This window comes from Gadus macrocephalus, chromosome 22 (assembly GCF_031168955.1).
Source record: "Gadus macrocephalus chromosome 22, ASM3116895v1".
NCBI lineage: Eukaryota > Metazoa > Chordata > Actinopteri > Gadiformes > Gadidae > Gadus > Gadus macrocephalus.
Window position 1 is genome coordinate 11873510 of NC_082403.1, and position 16907 is coordinate 11890416.

The following is a 16907-nucleotide window of genomic DNA, read 5'->3' on the forward strand; positions in this document are numbered from 1 at the left end:
AAACTAACGTACAGGCCAGACACTGTCTCTCTTACTCTCTCTCTCTGACCTCATCTTCCGTATACATTTATCTTTACGGAGGACTATCTATGTAAGTGCACTCTCACATAGATATATCTATGGATATATTCGTACATTGAACCACTTGTTTTCTGAACACAAGCTCTAACTATTTATCTATTACACACACTCACACATGCGCTCACACTTGGCTAATGTTTGTGGGTACGTTTATGATCGCCAGCTTTAGCTAAAGCACTTAATGACCCCAAGCAGCTGTTGCATGTAAACGTCTCTCCCTCTCTCTCTCTCTCTCTCTCTCTCTCTCTCTCTCTCTCTCTCTCTCTCTCTCTCTCTCTCTGACTATCTCTCTCGCTCTCTCTTTCTCTCTTTCCCCCGACCTCCACTGGCACTGGCCTGCAGGGTTGTCTTTTTTGCTTCCTCACCAATCCACTATGATTAATTTTCCTTCTATTATCTATGAGAAAATGCACACATTCATGTCATTTTCAGACTCACTCTTTCAGAAGTGTGCAGGCACGTACACACACACACACACACACACACACACACACACACACACACACACACACACACACACACACACACACACACACACACACACACACACACACACACACACACCAATGGACAAGACCAATCTGTTTGTGGTGTGAGTTAGCAGTTAGCTCTCAATTTATTAAGTCCACCAGTTGAGGGTATAATTGTTCGCACAAAGCCGCCATTTATACTCGGCTTACTCTCATCCTTTGACACTGTTATTGTCACATGCTGCAGCGGCTGTGTAGCGTAACATTAACGCAGCGCTTTCACATGGCCATCATCGCTTGGAGCCCCCCCCCCCCCTAGGAGATCGTTCCGAGACCCCCTTATGTTTCCAATAAGCAGGCTTCCTGCTAGAGAGGAACGTTCTGTTAGGCAGCTCATTAGTCCCTCAGCCCTGCGACCTCGCTGTCTTTGTGTGTGTGTTTCTTTAAATATTCTGTGGCAAAGTTCTGATTTAACTATTTGTGTGCTATACAGAATGTCTACCCTCCTACAGGTGTGGACTATCTATGTACGTAGACTATCTACGTCAATATCGATTAATATAGCCCTAATTTGTATATAATTTGTTGTTTTTAATGAACAAATGTGGGGCATCTCATTTCTAAAAACAAGCTCTAAAAGTATTCATAAGCAGGTTGCAGATAGTAAAGTTTTGATTCTGTTAGTCCCATTGGCTTAAAAACGACCAATGGCGTTATAGCAATACACACACGCAAACAAACACTAAGTTATTCCAACACCTGAAGCCAGTGCCAGAGAAACATAACGCTTCGAGGTGACCTACATATGCTGCGGCATCATCGGCATCATCTCATTTACATTGAAACAGTACGCATGCACCAGCAGGAAACGCATGCACACATGCACGGGTACGTTCGCATGGGAATCCCGCGATCGGCTCTTTGATGCACCCGCAAACCCATGCACAGACATGTTGCACAAGACATTCTCTTCAAATCTGCTGACAGAACTGGGTCTCTCTCTCTCTCTCTCTCTCTCTCTCTCTCTCTCTCTCTCTCTCTCTCTCTCTTTCTCTTCTCTCTCTCTCTCTCTCTCTCTCTCTCTCTCTCTCTCTCTCTCTCTCTCTCTCTCTCTCTCTCTCTCTCTCTCTCTCTCTCTCTCTCTCTCTCTCTCTCTCTCTGTCTCAGTGTCTCTCTTCCTTACACTCTCACATACAAACAAACTATCATCCGCTCTCGCTCTCTTGTTGTCTGAAATGTCAGTGGACCCGCCGATGGGCTTCTGTGGGACTCACAGGGAGGGAGGCTGAAACTGGATTGATGTTTTGTGTGAAGCCAGTGGTCATAGACAGACCTGTTTGTGACCTCCTTCAATGTGTCTCATTGAAGGAGGAGACATGGTGTTGACTCTGGGCCAGCTTCAAGGAAGCAGTTTAGCACACACACACACGCACACGCACGCACGCACACACACACACACACACACACACACACACACACACACACACACACACACACACACACACACACACACACACACACGTACACACACACACACACACACACACACACACACACACACACACACACAAACCTCTCCCTTAAAGTGCCTTATCTGTGTGTGGATTCTTTCTCTATATTTATCTTTATCTCATCTTACCTTCACGGCCCCCGTCATCTAATAGCCTCCCTCCCTCCAGCCCCAGACGCCGGATTACACTCTCACACACACACACCTACACACAGAAACACATACAGTCTGATCACACACACACAGATGCACGCACACACACACACACACACACTGATGGTCTCATCACACACATAGGCACACAGGCTGACCCACAGACCAGCACACACTGTATGAATCCCCAGGACCTCTTTAATTATGTCTGGTTAACCAAAGCCTTACTGTCTCTCTCCCTGTTTCGCTGCATCCATCCATCATGCTCTACCAAGAATATCTTCCATCCATCGTATCTCAAACTCGTTTCCCCCGACCCCTTGAAGTCAGCCCTTATGGCCCAGACACCAGTACCACATGACCGGGATCAGAGATCTCACTGTGGCTTTATATATATCTTACCCCCCTGGCTGTGCCTCCATGACCATTATCTACAAACAGGCCATCAGTGGGAAGCCCCTTCTCCTTGCCACCCATGACAAGCCTCTGTATGAATACCCCTGACCTTGTTATTCAGTCTTGGTCATCAAGGGTTTTGTTTTTGCTTGCTAAAATTACAATATGTTGTCACTGTTGATGTTTCTCGAGAGGTTGCGCAAACTGTTCAGCTGCGAGACGAATTTTCTTGAAAATGCAGGCTGATGTTAGAGCGTCCAAACTTTAGTCAGAACCACACACATGCAAGCTTATTTGATTGCCAGAATTGATTAGTGTCACAGCTTGCGCAGGGAAGTGAACCAATATGCAGAGTTTAGAGGGGCCAACTAAGCTTTACTTTGCGCGATTAACAGGCCATGGCTTGAGGGCTTCAATGAACTGACAAACGGAAACTAGGGGACTTAAATGCATAGAACACAGGTAAACAGATTAACGCAACACATCACACTAACGATACTAAGCCAAAACCTGTCATGAGGGGTTTGGGCAGGATCGTTTCATTAACCCCAACACAAGGAGGCGTTCCTCCAGGCAGCCATGGAGCCTCCATTGCACCACCAGGTAGCTTGGGAGCGAGGCCGGGTAGTCTGGGAGTTAGGCTGGGTAGCTTGGGAGTGAGGCTGGGGGAAGCAGGCTGGGTCGCAGGGGAGTGGAGAGTAAGGCTTGGTAGATGGGGAGCAAGGCTGGGCCCCCGGGGAGCAGTAGCGAGGGAGTAGCGTTGGTGTTGGGCTCCGTTGCAGTGGAGAAGGACTAGGTAGCCATTAGCCAGGGTGCGCCGTTGGGTGGCTAGTTAGTCAGTGAGCGAGCCTCGGTAGCTGGGGAATGAGGCTCTGTAGCCGGTGTGCATGGCTGGGTAGCTATGGGGAGCGCGGGCTGGTGGCTGGGGAGCGAGTGCCACGATCCTCTCCAGGATACAGCCAATGAGGCCATACTGGTGCTCTGTGGTTGCTGCTAGGAACGTGGACATCTAAGCTGGGTTAATTTTTTCACTGGTTCCTTCTGGCAAGGCTTGCGCAGGGAGGTGAACCCAAATTCCGAGATCAGAATAAGGGTAGGTGCGAAAGGAAGCTTTAGGTTGGGACAACACGCAGACAGAAACAACCATACACCGAACCAAAGAACCGGGGCTAAAACTAGGAGCCTGAACACAGGTGAATAGAAGCAATAGTCAGTGGGGTGGGAGCAAAATCGTTACAGTTTGACAAACTCGTCTATCCTCATTGATTCCTCAAACAAATTTCCAATCTAGGGAACCGCCTTTGATCATCCCAATCTGTCCCTTTGTCTGTATCCCCTTTCTCAGGGCTATCCTGTGCCTGTCGTGTTGGATTCAACATGGATGACGTCTGAAACTTAGTCTGAAAAAACGACACCTTTGCTTTGCTTTGCTGAAGTATCGTACTTCTCTTTTCTCTCTTTAACAGTAATGCTCACCAGACTCCTCCCATCACCCAGAGGGGCGAAAACACAAATTTTCTGAAGAAAAGAAGGCCCAGCATGTCTTTAGACCTAAAGGCTGCCTGAGCTTGGTGACACCCCTCCTCGCTGTGTGTGAGTGTGTGTGTGTGTGTGTGTGTGTGTGTGTGTGTGTGTGTGTGTGTGTGTGTGTGTGTGTGTGTGTGTGTGTGTGTGCACTAGTGTGTGTGTGTGTATGTGTGTGTGTGTGTGTGTGTGTGTGTGTGTGTGTGTGTGTGTGTGTGTGTGTGTGTGTGTGTGCGTGTGTGTGCACGTGTGTTTGTGTGTGTGAGACATGACAGTGGAATGAGATAACAAAAAGGAGAGATGGATAGAGGATGAGAGCCGAAAGTCAAGAAAGTTGCGAGGGAGATCTGAGTGGATGTGGGGGTCGAGGCAGGAAGTGACCTGAGAGAGAGAGAGGGAGACGGGGGATGTCCCTAGGGAGCTGCATATCACATACTATCACATCGGCACTCCCACAGAATGCCATACGTCCCTCTAAGCCAGACGATGAAGTGATTATGGCGAGGTTAATGCTAGGACTATAGAGAAGCATCACCATCACAGCGGTCCCCTTTGACAGTCCTGTCTGGACAGAGTTCCTCATGCACAGCGGTGGAACACACCGCATCACTCGTCTCTGCCAGGATGCGTCTGTGTGCGCATGCATACATGTGAGTTGTAAGGACTGTGGCAATGAAACGCACACGCGCCCATGAAATCTGCAATCTTTTGTGCAGAATATACAGTGCATTAGATGCATTTATTCCTCCCACATTCAGGAGGAAGTTTTCATTTGGCACTTTGCTTCAGTAGTCTTAACACACACCTACACTCGCGCACTCATCACGATCTGAATTCCTCTTGTCGAAATGGGAACCATGTGCGCTTTGTTCATTGTCATCGACTCGCGTCTCCAAGAAACGACCGTTGCTAATGAAAGACGGTTAAAGTTCAGTGTTGATCCTTATGTTGCCATTGTGGGTCTAAATAATACGATTGGGGCCCGTGTGTGTGTGAGAAAGTGAATGGGCTATTCGTATCTTCACAGAGCGCAGACATATTTGTGGAAAGGTTGGAGCTGAAAGTGAATATTCAAACAGGGAAACATGGAAAAGCCATTTGCCAATCCTCAACGTCGTAATGCTGCAGGCGCGCATCTGCAGGAGAGAACACGTGAAGTTCGGGGTTCCCCAGGGACCCGCGTGGGAAGGAAATAATGCCGTCTGTTTTGTCCATATCCAAGATCGCATCCAAATAGACACCCGGCGACTGTGAGGCGCGTAAAAAAGAAAAAACTCGGATTAGTAAATCTATTAATGCTGGCCCGACCCCATACTATAGGCCTACTGTGTTTTCCATTACTTAATCGGAACTGAATTGGTTTTAAATGTTGGATTTCGTATTGCGTAAAAAAGTAGGCCACATCTGGTTTTGGCAACAACCTGGAATTGCAAGGGAGGGTCTCTCTCTCTCTCTCTCTCTCTCTCTCTCTCTCTCTCTCTCTCTCTCTCTCTCTCTCTCTCTCTCTCTCTCTCTCTCTCTCTCTCTCTCTCTCTCTCTCTCTGTTGCTATTGCGAGTTTGCAAAATGCCTTAACTGTGTGTGTGTGTATGTGTTCGCGCGCGCATGTGCGTGTGCTGTGTGTGTGTGTGTGTGTGTGTGTGTGTGTGTGTGTGTGTGTGTGTGTGTGTGTGTGTGTGTGTGTGTGTGTGTGTGTGTGTGTGTGTGTGTGTGAAACGGATATGTAATTTGCAGCAGATGACCACTTGGGGGACGGCGGTTCGTCGGGGAGGTGAGCATTTCTTTAAAACGGCTTCGGAGGAGTTCACAGCATAAATTAACACAACAACTCCACACAGGAAACCGACGCTTGTATAACATCGATACACCGCGAAGCTATAATGGACGCGCGCCTGATATCCTCCAGTGGCACTGAAAAGAGGATCAGTGATTGCACCTGAGGAACAACCAGGAAAACCAAACTCATGTCACAGGAGACCGGGGACACGCCGTGGGAATGGATACCCGCTGTACTCTTGTGGGGGTAACAGCATGCGTTCTGCTGTTGTCTTTCGGGGGTCTGATATCGTCCTCACTGGTCGGCGGAGAGGGGGACCGCAGCGCGTGCCCGCACCGCTGCGACTGTCAACATGCGCAACACCTTTTGTGCACCAACCGGGGACTGCGCGCTGTTCCCCGGGTCACCCCGGGAGTTCCCGAGGAGGTGCTGGTCATCAGCCTCGGGGGAAACTTCATCACTAACATCTCCGCGATAGACTTCAAAGGGTACAGTAACCTCGTGCGATTAAACATGCAGTTCAATCAGATACAAGCCGTTCACCCCAGTGCGTTTGATTCCTTTTCTAAACTAGAGGAGCTGTACTTGGGACATAATTCCCTGTCAACAATAGCCCCTGAGACGTTGAGGCCCCTGAAGAAGTTAACCATTTTGTACACCAATAATAATGGCATCGAAACAATAACCACGGATCTCTTCGCCAACTTAAACAGCCTCGTTAAACTGCGCTTGGATGGCAACTCACTAGCACTGCTGCAAGACTCTGTTTTTGCGAGTTTGACTAATCTGCACTATTTGCATTTAGAATACAACCAGCTTCATCACATCCACAGAAATGCATTTTCTAAACTCTCCAAATTGCGCTTTTTAAACCTCGCGCACAACAAGCAGTCGTCCCTGCGCAATGTGTTAGTTTTCTCTCAGCTGAGAGCCTTGTCAACGCTGCTGCTCTCTGAGAACGAAATCCAGCACATTGGGAACCACGTCTTCCAGAACCTAAAGAAGCTGTCCAAACTATCCCTCAGCAACAACCGGATCTCCCGTCTGGGCGGCGGGGCTTTGAGGGGACTGACGGGTCTCAGAGAGTTCCTGATTGATGGCAACGAGCTGGGGGAAATCCCCGCCGGTCTCCTCGACTCCCTGGAGCGCATAGAGGAACTGGACTTCAGCGGCAATAGGATTTCTAACGTGGACGCGTTGGCCTTCTCTCGACTCAAACACCTACGCGTGCTGAAGCTGAAAGACAACCGGCTCACCAGCCTGTCGGGAGGCAGCTTTGCTCTCAACAGCGTTCTCTACGACCTGGATCTCCATGGCAACAACTGGACGTGCGACTGTCGCCTCGAGGAGCTCAAGCGGTGGATCACATCGGCGCATTCCCGCGGCAAATTATTGACTGTGTTTATTCAGTGCGGTCAGCCGGCGACTCTAAAGGGGAAATATCTGGACTATGTAAACAGCTCCCAGCTGCTGTCCCTGGGGAACTGGACCCACATATGCGAGACCCGAGCGAGGCCCGAGGAGAGCAGGGGTGGGGAGGTCCTGGAGAGGGAAGTGGGAGACAGGGGGGAGGGAGAGGGGGTTGATGTGAGGCCCGGGGAGGGGGGCGAGGGGAGGCGAGGAGGCGTAGAGGGTCATGAGAACCAGGGAGCCAGAGGGCCATTAGGGGGTAACCCCAGCCCGGCTGTGTTGGACCTCAGCACCACTCCAACAGTAGCGCTGAGGAGAGACGGGGAGAAGAGGAAAAGGGAGGGAATCCCGGGAGAGCGAAGGGGTCCGGCGGGAGCCACCGAGGGGACACCCCCCCGAAACTCCTCCTCCCCCAGACAGCAACCCAGCAGAGGGTCCGTCGTCCCGAGGTCACACGCAGGTCGGAAACGTACGAAGTCGAGGCACAGGTTCAACGGCCAGTCCCGGACCACAGCCCCCACGACCCCTTACACATCCCCCCCCAGCGGATACAGCCACACCCGCCGCCCCGTCCTGCTCACGGACCCCCCGTCGCCCCCGGCTTCGGCCCCCTCTTCTGCTGCTCCCGTCCAATCGCTGGAGAGGTTCGACCTCCTGAGAGCCAATCAGGACGAGCCTCCTCCCCTCATCAGCGACCCGTGCGTGTTCAACCGCCACTTCATCACCAACGTGTCGCTGGACCAGATCACCTCGTCTACCGCCCGGGTCCACTGGACCACCCGGGCCCACCACCCTTACTCTGCGTACGGAGGGGGAGGTGGAGGGGCCGAGGTCCACTACAGGGTGCTCTACGACCGCTTCGGGACCCCCGACCGCTTCCCCCGCTACGTGTACGCCCCCGGCGCGGCCCGCTCCATCACCCTGCGGGAACTCTCGCCGGACGTCACCTACATGGCGTGCGTGGAAGGGGTGGTGGGGGGCTCGGTGTGCCAGGTGGCCCCCCGGGACCACTGCGTCGGCGTGGTCACCCCGCCCCCGGAGGCGGGGGTCGGGGCCGCGTCGGCGGGCAGTGGCGGCGGCGGCGGCTGGGGGCGGCTGGGCTGGGCTGACCTCCACCTGATCGCCGCGGCGACGCTGGCGGGGAACGCGGCGCTGCTGCTGCTGGTGGGCGCCGTGTGGATGGGGCGGAGCCTGCGGCGGCGGCAGCAGAGGCGGAGGTCGGCGGTGCACGTGAGGCACATGTACACGTCCCGCCGGCCGTACCGCCACGAGATGGGCGGGGGCGCGGCGGCGGTGGCGGGGGCGGCGGCGGCGGGCGCGGCGGCGGCGGACTTCACCAGCTACCAGTGCAGCCGGCCGCCGCGCCTAGGGCCTCTGGAGGAGGGCGACCTCATCGAGTTCCCCTGCGACCGCTTCCTCGACAACAGCACCTCCCGCCGCGACAGCAACATGCAGAGGTTCTCTGACTAGAACCCCCCCCCCCCCTGGGGAACAGTTCTGCAGCAGCCAGGCCGAGCAACACTGGACTGGATCAGAGAGAGACATGTGGTAAAGCCATTAGGTAGTGGGATGTTGCATATTGTTTTCCAATCTTTTTGGGGTATTTTACCTTGTCTTTATTTCACAGGATTCTACATTCACGTATTGACAGAGAACAATGTCATGGCGTTGGACATGGTATTATTCTGGCAATGAGCAGAATAAAACCACATGTGGGACATGCGTTTGGTTTGGTTGGTGCTTTAGACTGCGAGACAATCCCAGTGGCCTGTTATTATGGCAGCTCTTAAAGTCTTAAGCCTCACCAGACAGCACAGGAAGTCGATCCGTCTGACTTCCCCTTCCTACCCCTTCCCGATTCATCATACTTCATTTCCTGGCACCTGCATATTGTTTCTAAACATGGGAGCTTTGTGTGAGTGCTAGAGGGTGACTGTGCATGTTTGGTAACTGATTTCAACTATGGTGCTTGTATTGAAACCAAAGACTTCATAATTTCTCATACGATTTTGTTATACACGTAATGATGGCTGCTGGTTGGCAGGACTTCTTGTTGTTGTTATTTGTACTTTCATACTTTACTTTGTACTATTTTTATTATGAAGTAAAGATACCCAACAATGTGACTGGAATGTTGTTTAAGTGATCAGGGATGAGAAGTAGGGTTGTGTTCTTAGTGTAGCACTCTATCACGCTATAAGATGGAGAGTTTTCATCATATGGATCCGCAAGGGGACAAATAATAAAGCTTGGAATACATTTAATGTTTATCAAATAAAGTGGAACAGTTTCACAGAAATTCTGTATACGAGACATCCACTCTCAAACAGTAAACTCTCTTGGAGAGGTGTGTGTGTGTGTGTGTGTGTGTGTGTGTGTGTGTGTGTGTGTGTGTGTGTGTGTGTGTGTGTGTGTGTGTGTGTGTGTGTGTGTGTGTGTGTGTGTGTGGGGGAGGCGGGGGGGGTATGTTTGTGTGAGTGCATGTGTGTGGGTGTGTGCACATGACAATATGGCGTCTGGGAATAATTAAAGGCTCTTTGTTTGAGTAGACCGGGCAAACCTCCCATATTTCACACCCACCGACACTCACACACACACACACACACACACACACACACACACACACAGACACTCACACACACACACACACACACACACACACACACACACACACACACACACACACACACACACAGACACTCACACACACACACACACGCACACACACACACACGCACACACACCCTCTCACACACACACACACACACACACACACACACACACACACACACACACACACACACACACACACACACACACACACACACACACACACACACACAGGCGTACACACACAAATATAAAAGTCCTTACGCTCCGAAACAGCCGGGGGACATGAGCTTAGGTCAAGAATCAAAGTACTTTGAGACCTCAAGGCATTTAGAAAAAGAGTTGCTCTCAATTTATAGATGGATAAATAAAGTCCCTAGATTTAGTATTATATGACTTGCTGCTTTCCCATTCATATTGTATTGAGTTAACCTAGATACGTTTAAAGTAAGCAGTGGGCCGCTTTTCAGTTCCTGCCCAGTACTGCAACCAAACAATAATAAAACTAGTCAGCAGATGGCAGACAAGACCATTTTACACGCCATCAACATGTTTCCCAGTAGATTGACGGGGCAAATTAAGAGGGCGTTGCTTAAAGACTTAAATAAATCGTTTAATCACAGTTTAGGTCATGCCCTGTATCAAACGGCTGTGTCAGTTAGAAATATATCACAAGTGCATAGCAAGAATAAGTGATTTTAATTGATTGTCCATGTCTGTACAGTACAAAAAGTGAAGCCTTAATAGAGCTGTGTGGGTATTTCAGGGCACAAGCTGGAGTTAAGCTTGGGTCAGTTTGAATGAAAATAGGAACTTTCTATAAAATTAAAGTGACACAAAGAGCCACTGTACAATCCATTATTAAAAATGTCGTTTTCATTTACAACGCTACAGGGAATGAAGGCATCTCTACAAAAAAATAACTTTTTTATACAATATACACAGTTTGTTTGTTTCTTCTGTAGCTTGCCCTGGGGGTGTTTTAAAAAAGGCTTATGTCTTATTGAGCCCATACTTTGAAAAACAAACAAAAAAACACAATAAGTTGTTTACATAATACCATGATATTTCTCTTCTTGTTAGGACACATTAGTGCAAGATATTAGCAAGAAAAAGATTCTAAGTTAAAGTGCCTTACTAGTTTTTGCTTTGTGCTTCCAAATACAATGCAGTCCACGTACAACAAGCTAAGCTTAGCTTAGCCTTGTCGCTATCAAAGACCTATTTTCCTCAGCGCCCGTTCGACCCCCCACTGCCACGTGTCCATTGCAGCAGATCAGGAATAGTAGCACAACTCAGGGCATTTTCTTTTTGTCACAGGCAAGAGAAACAGATTTGGTTCCGGATGTGGCAGAGCCAAGTCCCCCCCCCCGTCCCACCCTCTCTCCCTGTCCCCCCCCCCCCTGTTTTTCTTGGCTCCTCTCGCACCCATAATCTAGACTCTGTTATCCTCCCCCCAGTTCAGTGTGTTCATGGGTGTGGACGGCCGAGGCCACAGGGCGGACCTGGCTGGGGACATGGCTGGGGGGGTCAGAAGGAGCAGAGGAGCTGGGGGGCCGGGGCGGGGCCCTTTGCCAGGTGGACGTCTGTCGGCTAACGCCCGGGGTGGTGGTCGTGCCCCGTGTCCCCTCCTGCCGTGGTGGGGGTGGAGGAGGTGGAGATGCTGTTGTGCTGAACGGCCCCGCGATGAGAGCCGGGACATGCGAGGGCGGGACTTCCTCCCGGGCTCAGCCCTGCATCTGGACACAGAGAGAGCTGGTCAACCCAAGGCCTGATCCTCCGTGGGATGAATTAATAATGGGTGGTGTGAGTGTTGACGGAGGCAAGCAGTTCTGGAAGGCAGTTTTTGCATTCACCTTGGGTTGCCATGAATAGCATTTTAATATCTGACTGAGCAAATTCTAATCACACAAGAAAAATGACGAATGCATAAAACCCATGACTGCTTAGATTTAAAAAAAATATGTATTTTTTATTTTGAAACATGAAAACTGTACAGGGAAATATACAACAAAAATATATAGAGCAGTACATCAATGTGACATGCCATCAGAATACACGCACCCCATGTTGCGTGTCTTTGTTATGTTTTCTATTGCACAAGGTGTTACAAAACATTGCTTTATTAGCTGCATCAGATCAAGTCAGTTCAAGTTCTTTGGTTATGGGCCATTTCAACATATTGGGGTTGCCCGGTTTTAACAATATACAATTAGTTCCATGTTTCGTTTCTCTGTTTGTTTCAAGCAGGAAAAATAAACAATTGTTGCAATGCATTCTATTCTATTCAGTCCATTTGATGTAATACAAAAAATTAATGACTTTTAAGTCCCTATCCGGGCCTTGAAATAGTTTACAGTCGTGCTCTTTAAGGTGCAGTATAACTCTGTTATTTAACCATAAGTGGATCTTCCATTACTTTGTATTCCAGATCCATTATGGTACATTTTTGTGAATAGTAGACAGTTAAAAAAAGTTTGCAGTTGTGTGCCTCAGTAATGACTGGGGTTGGGGTGGGTTGGAGTACTGGGCTACTCACTGGCATAACCCTGTGTCTCTCTCTGGTGTGTGGTGACGGGACAGTCCTTGTGGGTCAGGAGAATCTGCTTCAGCTGGCCCACTTCTGACCTCAGTGATGTCACCTCGTTCTGAGGAATGACGCAGTAAATGCATGATGTTCGAACGAGATATGTCACATGATAGAGACAGAGGGATAGAGAATGTGCGTGCATGAATGCAGGTGTGTGTATGTCTACCTACGTGTGGTATTTGTGTGAGCGAGTTTGTGCATGTACCTGCAGACTGCTTTGTGTGTGGTTGTGTGCATGTGCACTTCTAGAGATGCAAGCATTTGTGTTTCTGTGTTTGTGTGCACCTCTAGAGATGCATGTGTGTGTGTGTGTGTGTGTGTGTGTGTGTGTATGTTTGTGTGCACCTCTAGTGTGTGCGTATGTGTGTTTGTGTGTGCACCTCTAGAGATGTGTGCATGTGCGTGTGTGTGTGTGTGTGTGTGTGTGTGTGTGTGTGTGTGTGTGTGTGTGTGTGTGTGTGTGTGTGTGTGTGTGTGTGTCTACCTGTAACTGCAGGTTGGTGTGTGTCAGCTCCTCCGCCTTCTTCTCCAGCGACGACACCCACACCTTCCTCTTCTGGCGGCAGCGTGTGGCCGCCGCCCGGTTACGCTCCAGGAACTTCTGCCGCCGCTCGTCGGGGTCGTGCTCCGTGGTCCTCCGTCGGCGACCCCCGCTCTGCCCCAGTGCATGATGGGGCAGACACGGCTGGGGGGAATGCATCTGCTGGGACCCCGGGGAGAGCTGGAGGAAGGCGCAGAAAACAAACAAACAAACAAACAAACAAACAAAGATGTCAGTGCTGTTGAGTCGTTTAGCTTCCACCCAAAGCCACTCAAACTGAGACGAGATGCTTTAGGGCATTCAAGTTAGGGATCAGGCGTCTTGCTCGAGGTGGGGGAGGCCTTCAGAGGTTGACTGTGGGCATTGGGTTCAAACCCCGGGACCTTTGGCTGGGAGACGGGAAATCAACCAGAACAACGTGCCCCAACAATGTGACCCATCCTGTACACGCAACGTCCCGCAAACCCAGAGAAGAAAAAGAAAATCCAGTAATTGATTCTATAAACTGAGCTCATCGACCTGAATGCACATCACCACACCCACCTCTGACGCAATGGAGAGGGGGGACCCGTGCTGCGGCAGGGGGCCGTGGTGGAGGTGGGACAGGGGCGAGTGCTGGGGCTGGCTGTGGGGGGCGTTCCCCGGCTGGCGGAGCTGATGGCCGGTGCCCGCGCCCAGGGGATGCTGCCCGGGCAGGGCGCCGTGGCCCCGGGGCTGGTAGGGGAGGGGCGCGGCGGGGAGGTGGTGGTGGTGCGGGTGGTGCGGGGGCATCTGCGGCTGCCGCTGTGACATCACGTCCATCATGTGGCCGACGGGCGTCATGCCGTGATGCTGCGGCTGGTTGGGGTGGTGGTGGTGGTGGTGGCTCGGCGTCGGTTTGCCCCTCTGCAAGGTGAGGAGAAAAGGTGGATTAGGATGATGGTAAAGGGACCGCATTCATATGGTGCTTTTATCCATCGCGCTCCTTCACCCATTCATGCACCGATGGCGGAGTCAACCACGCGAGGCGACAGCCAGCTCGTCGGGAGCAGTAAGGGTTAGCTGTCGTGCTCAGGGATACCTCGACACTCAGCTAGGAGGAGCCGGGGATCAAACTAGCAACCTTGCGGTCACCAGCCAACCTGCTGTACCTCCTGAGCTACTGCCGCCCCATCACTGACGCCATCGCTAGTAGCATTAGACGAGCATGGGTGGTTGTGTGCGTGTGTTTACCCACATCGGGAGAAGCTAGGGTACATCAGATTAGGTGGTGGGTTAGGCTACTCTCTCTGCCATAACTGTTGACAAAGACTCTCTTTGTTTGTGGTCTTGCACTGCCCCTCAGCGGTTATGGGTCATTTCTTGTTTGATTTCAGAGACAAGCTAATGACACACTACCCTCCGTTACTGCAGTGTGTCAGTGTGGGTCACACTATCCTGAGTCTACACCACGGTTTACGTTGGTAGAATGAAATGGATACAGTTTAAGTATCCACAGGAACATTCCATTGCACCCATGCTTAAAATCTAATTTTCACCTAGTTTACATCACGCTCAACCACTGGAATGCCTGAAAAGCGATCAATCACTAAAATTGAATCTCAGGGACAGCGGCCTGATTAGTGCGTGTGATTGCCTTGAATGGGTGCCAGGTGATGTCACTATATATACAAACAGTAGAATAACTTGTACTTGGTTTATTTTCCTGGTAATGTTTCACTTATTCCCTCACTCTCTCTTTCACTTAGTAACTGGCTCAATCCCTATCTCACTTAATCCCTCACTCAATCACTCATTCATTCACTCGCTCACTTCCATCCAACAATCTATAGGCCAGAATCTTTTCACAGAGGCGTCGTTGTAAAACAGACACGGGTGTTGCTTATTAAACTAATTATGGGTCTACTATAAAGCACGAGGGCACGGGTACTAGACTTAACAGACGAGGATGGTACACAATAACCCTGGTCCATGTAGATAAAAGCAGCGGACCCATAATTAGTATGATGGGTGACACCTGTGTCGTCCTACCGTGACACCTCTACGAAACATGCCTCCGTTTCGCAACCAATGTATCAAATCAATTCCTCCTATCGCCCTCTTATAAACCCTATACTCAAGTGTGCTTCTCATGCCAGGACCGTGGCAGAGTCTAAATGGGGGCCAGATCCTATGATTTCTAATGTGACTCTGTTCAGGGGCCCGTGAGGACAACAGTAGAGCTGGACCGGTGGGGCCAGGGGACGATGTGAGCTAATGGGAAGCTTGAGGGCTCCACAGCTTGACGGTTTCACACTTTATCATGCCCTCATATCAACTGACTAAACAGACTGTAAGGAGCTAAATTAAAACTCATCTCACCTTTCTCCCACACTTAGCACGGGACCGACAGGCGAGAGGGAGGGAGAGGGAGGGAGGGAGACAGAGAGAGAGAGGGAGGGAAAGAGATGAAAAGAGAAAGAGGAATGGGCCAAGGGAGGGAAAGGGGAGATGGAGGAAAGGAGTGAGGGAAGAACGGAAAGACAGCGAAAGAGAGGGAGGGAGGGAGGGTAGTGAGAGAGAGAGAGAGCGAGGGAGAGAGAGAAAGACAGAGAAAGAGAGGGAGTGAAAGAGAGAGAGAGAGAAAGAGAGAGAGAAAGAGAGAGAAAAAGAAAGGAGAAAAAGAGAAAGGGAGGGAGAGAGTAGGTGCGAGGGGAAAGGGAGATCAAATAAGAGAGTGAATAGGAAGAGCAGAAGACTGAAAGACGTCATGTTTGGAACATGATATCACCCCTACACCCTACACCTCCCATATAAATACTATCTCTCCCTGTTAGACAACAACGTCTTTTAAGCGAGTTTATTTTTTTTTAACTCTGATTCATTCAGCAACGGAAAAACGGGGGGGGGGGAGAGGGGGGGGGCGGTATAAGGATGAAGCCAAGAATGAGGTCACCCCTGCGCTGGTGCCAGTTCTACCAACCAACCCGCTTGTCACTCAACCTCACGTACAACACACACACAGACACACACACTCATGAACACACACGCACACACACAGACCCGCACTTATGAAAACGTACGCTACACAAACACACACTGCAACTAGACAGGATAGGGCATGTGAGCTCAACTTGTGTTTACTACACACCTTGACACAGCGGTCTATGATTACATCACACGATTTCTCCGGAGGCTGGATGACACACCACATTGATATTTTCACTGTGCCGTGTGTGCATGTGTGTGTGTGTGTGTGCGTGTCTGTGTGTGTGTGTGTGTGTGTGTGTGTGTGTGTGTGTGTGTGTGTGTGTGTGTGTGTGTGTGTGTGTGTGTGTGTGTGTGTGCGTGTCTGTGTGTGTGTGTGTGTGTGTGTGTGTGTGTGTGTGTGTGTGTGTGTGTGTGTGTGTGTGTGAGGAGAGGGACGGAGAAAGGGGCGTTGCAGTGTGAAAACATGTAGTCCATATGAGTAGCAATGTGTTTTCACCATCCACAGCACCAATAATAGAGTGTCTATGGTGTGTCTGAGAGGCGGAGGCTTATGACTCATGGGAAAGTTATTGGTTTCATTCAGAAGTTTAAAACACAAGCAACACAATCCACCCATCCACAATAACAATAACAACAGCACCAACAACAACAACAGCAACAACAACAAACTAGCTGTCACTAGAAGACTTTGCAAATATAATACAATATAATACAATAGAAGAGAAGAGAATAGACAAGATTATAGACAGCGTTATCTCCGGTGCAGCCCACTCTATCCTTCTGTCTCTAAGTGCCTGTCCGTCTGTCTGGCTTGGAGGTTGGCTAGCGGTCCGTCCGTCCGTCTGTCTGGGTATATATGTCTGTTTGTGGAAGAAGCTCAGAATTGAACAGAGGATC

At 50.2% G+C, this 16907-nt stretch overlaps 2 protein-coding genes across 2 annotated transcripts; one reads left to right on the top strand and one right to left on the bottom strand.

Annotated features, from left to right (window-relative positions):
• The first annotated feature begins 5738 nt into the window (after window positions 1-5738).
• On the top strand, window positions 5739-9619 carry tril (TLR4 interactor with leucine-rich repeats). The gene has a single exon (XM_060043258.1). It carries the CDS (start codon window positions 6130-6132, stop codon window positions 8788-8790), a length of 2661 nt encoding a protein of 886 aa, XP_059899241.1. The 5' UTR covers window positions 5739-6129; the 3' UTR covers window positions 8791-9619.
• A 991-nt stretch (window positions 9620-10610) lies between these two features.
• creb5a (cAMP responsive element binding protein 5a) lies at window positions 10611-15903 on the bottom strand. Its single transcript, XM_060043259.1, has 4 exons — window positions 13605-15903; window positions 13005-13241; window positions 12470-12578; window positions 10611-11669 (listed from the first exon to the last, which is right to left on the bottom strand). The coding sequence occupies exons 1-4, from the start codon at window positions 13995-13997 to the stop codon at window positions 11524-11526; spliced, it is 885 nt and encodes a 294-aa protein (XP_059899242.1). The 5' UTR covers window positions 13998-15903; the 3' UTR covers window positions 10611-11523.
• Between the last annotated feature and the right edge of the window lie 1004 nt (window positions 15904-16907).

Coding starts and splice junctions, on each gene's coding strand:
- tril (XM_060043258.1), top strand. CDS start 6,130: ATGGATACCCGCTGTACTCTTGTGGGGGTAACAGCATGCGTTCTGCTG.
- creb5a (XM_060043259.1), bottom strand. CDS start 13,997: ATGCGGTCCCTTTACCATCATCCTAATCCACCTTTTCTCCTCACCTTG. Junction 13,242..13,604: donor CCCTCTCCATTGCGTCAGAG/GTGGGTGTGGTG, acceptor GCCTTCCTCCAG/CTCTCCCCGGGGTCCCAGCA. Junction 11,670..12,469: donor AGAGACACAGGGTTATGCCA/GTGAGTAGCCCA, acceptor CTCTGTGTCCAG/ATGCAGGGCTGAGCCCGGGA.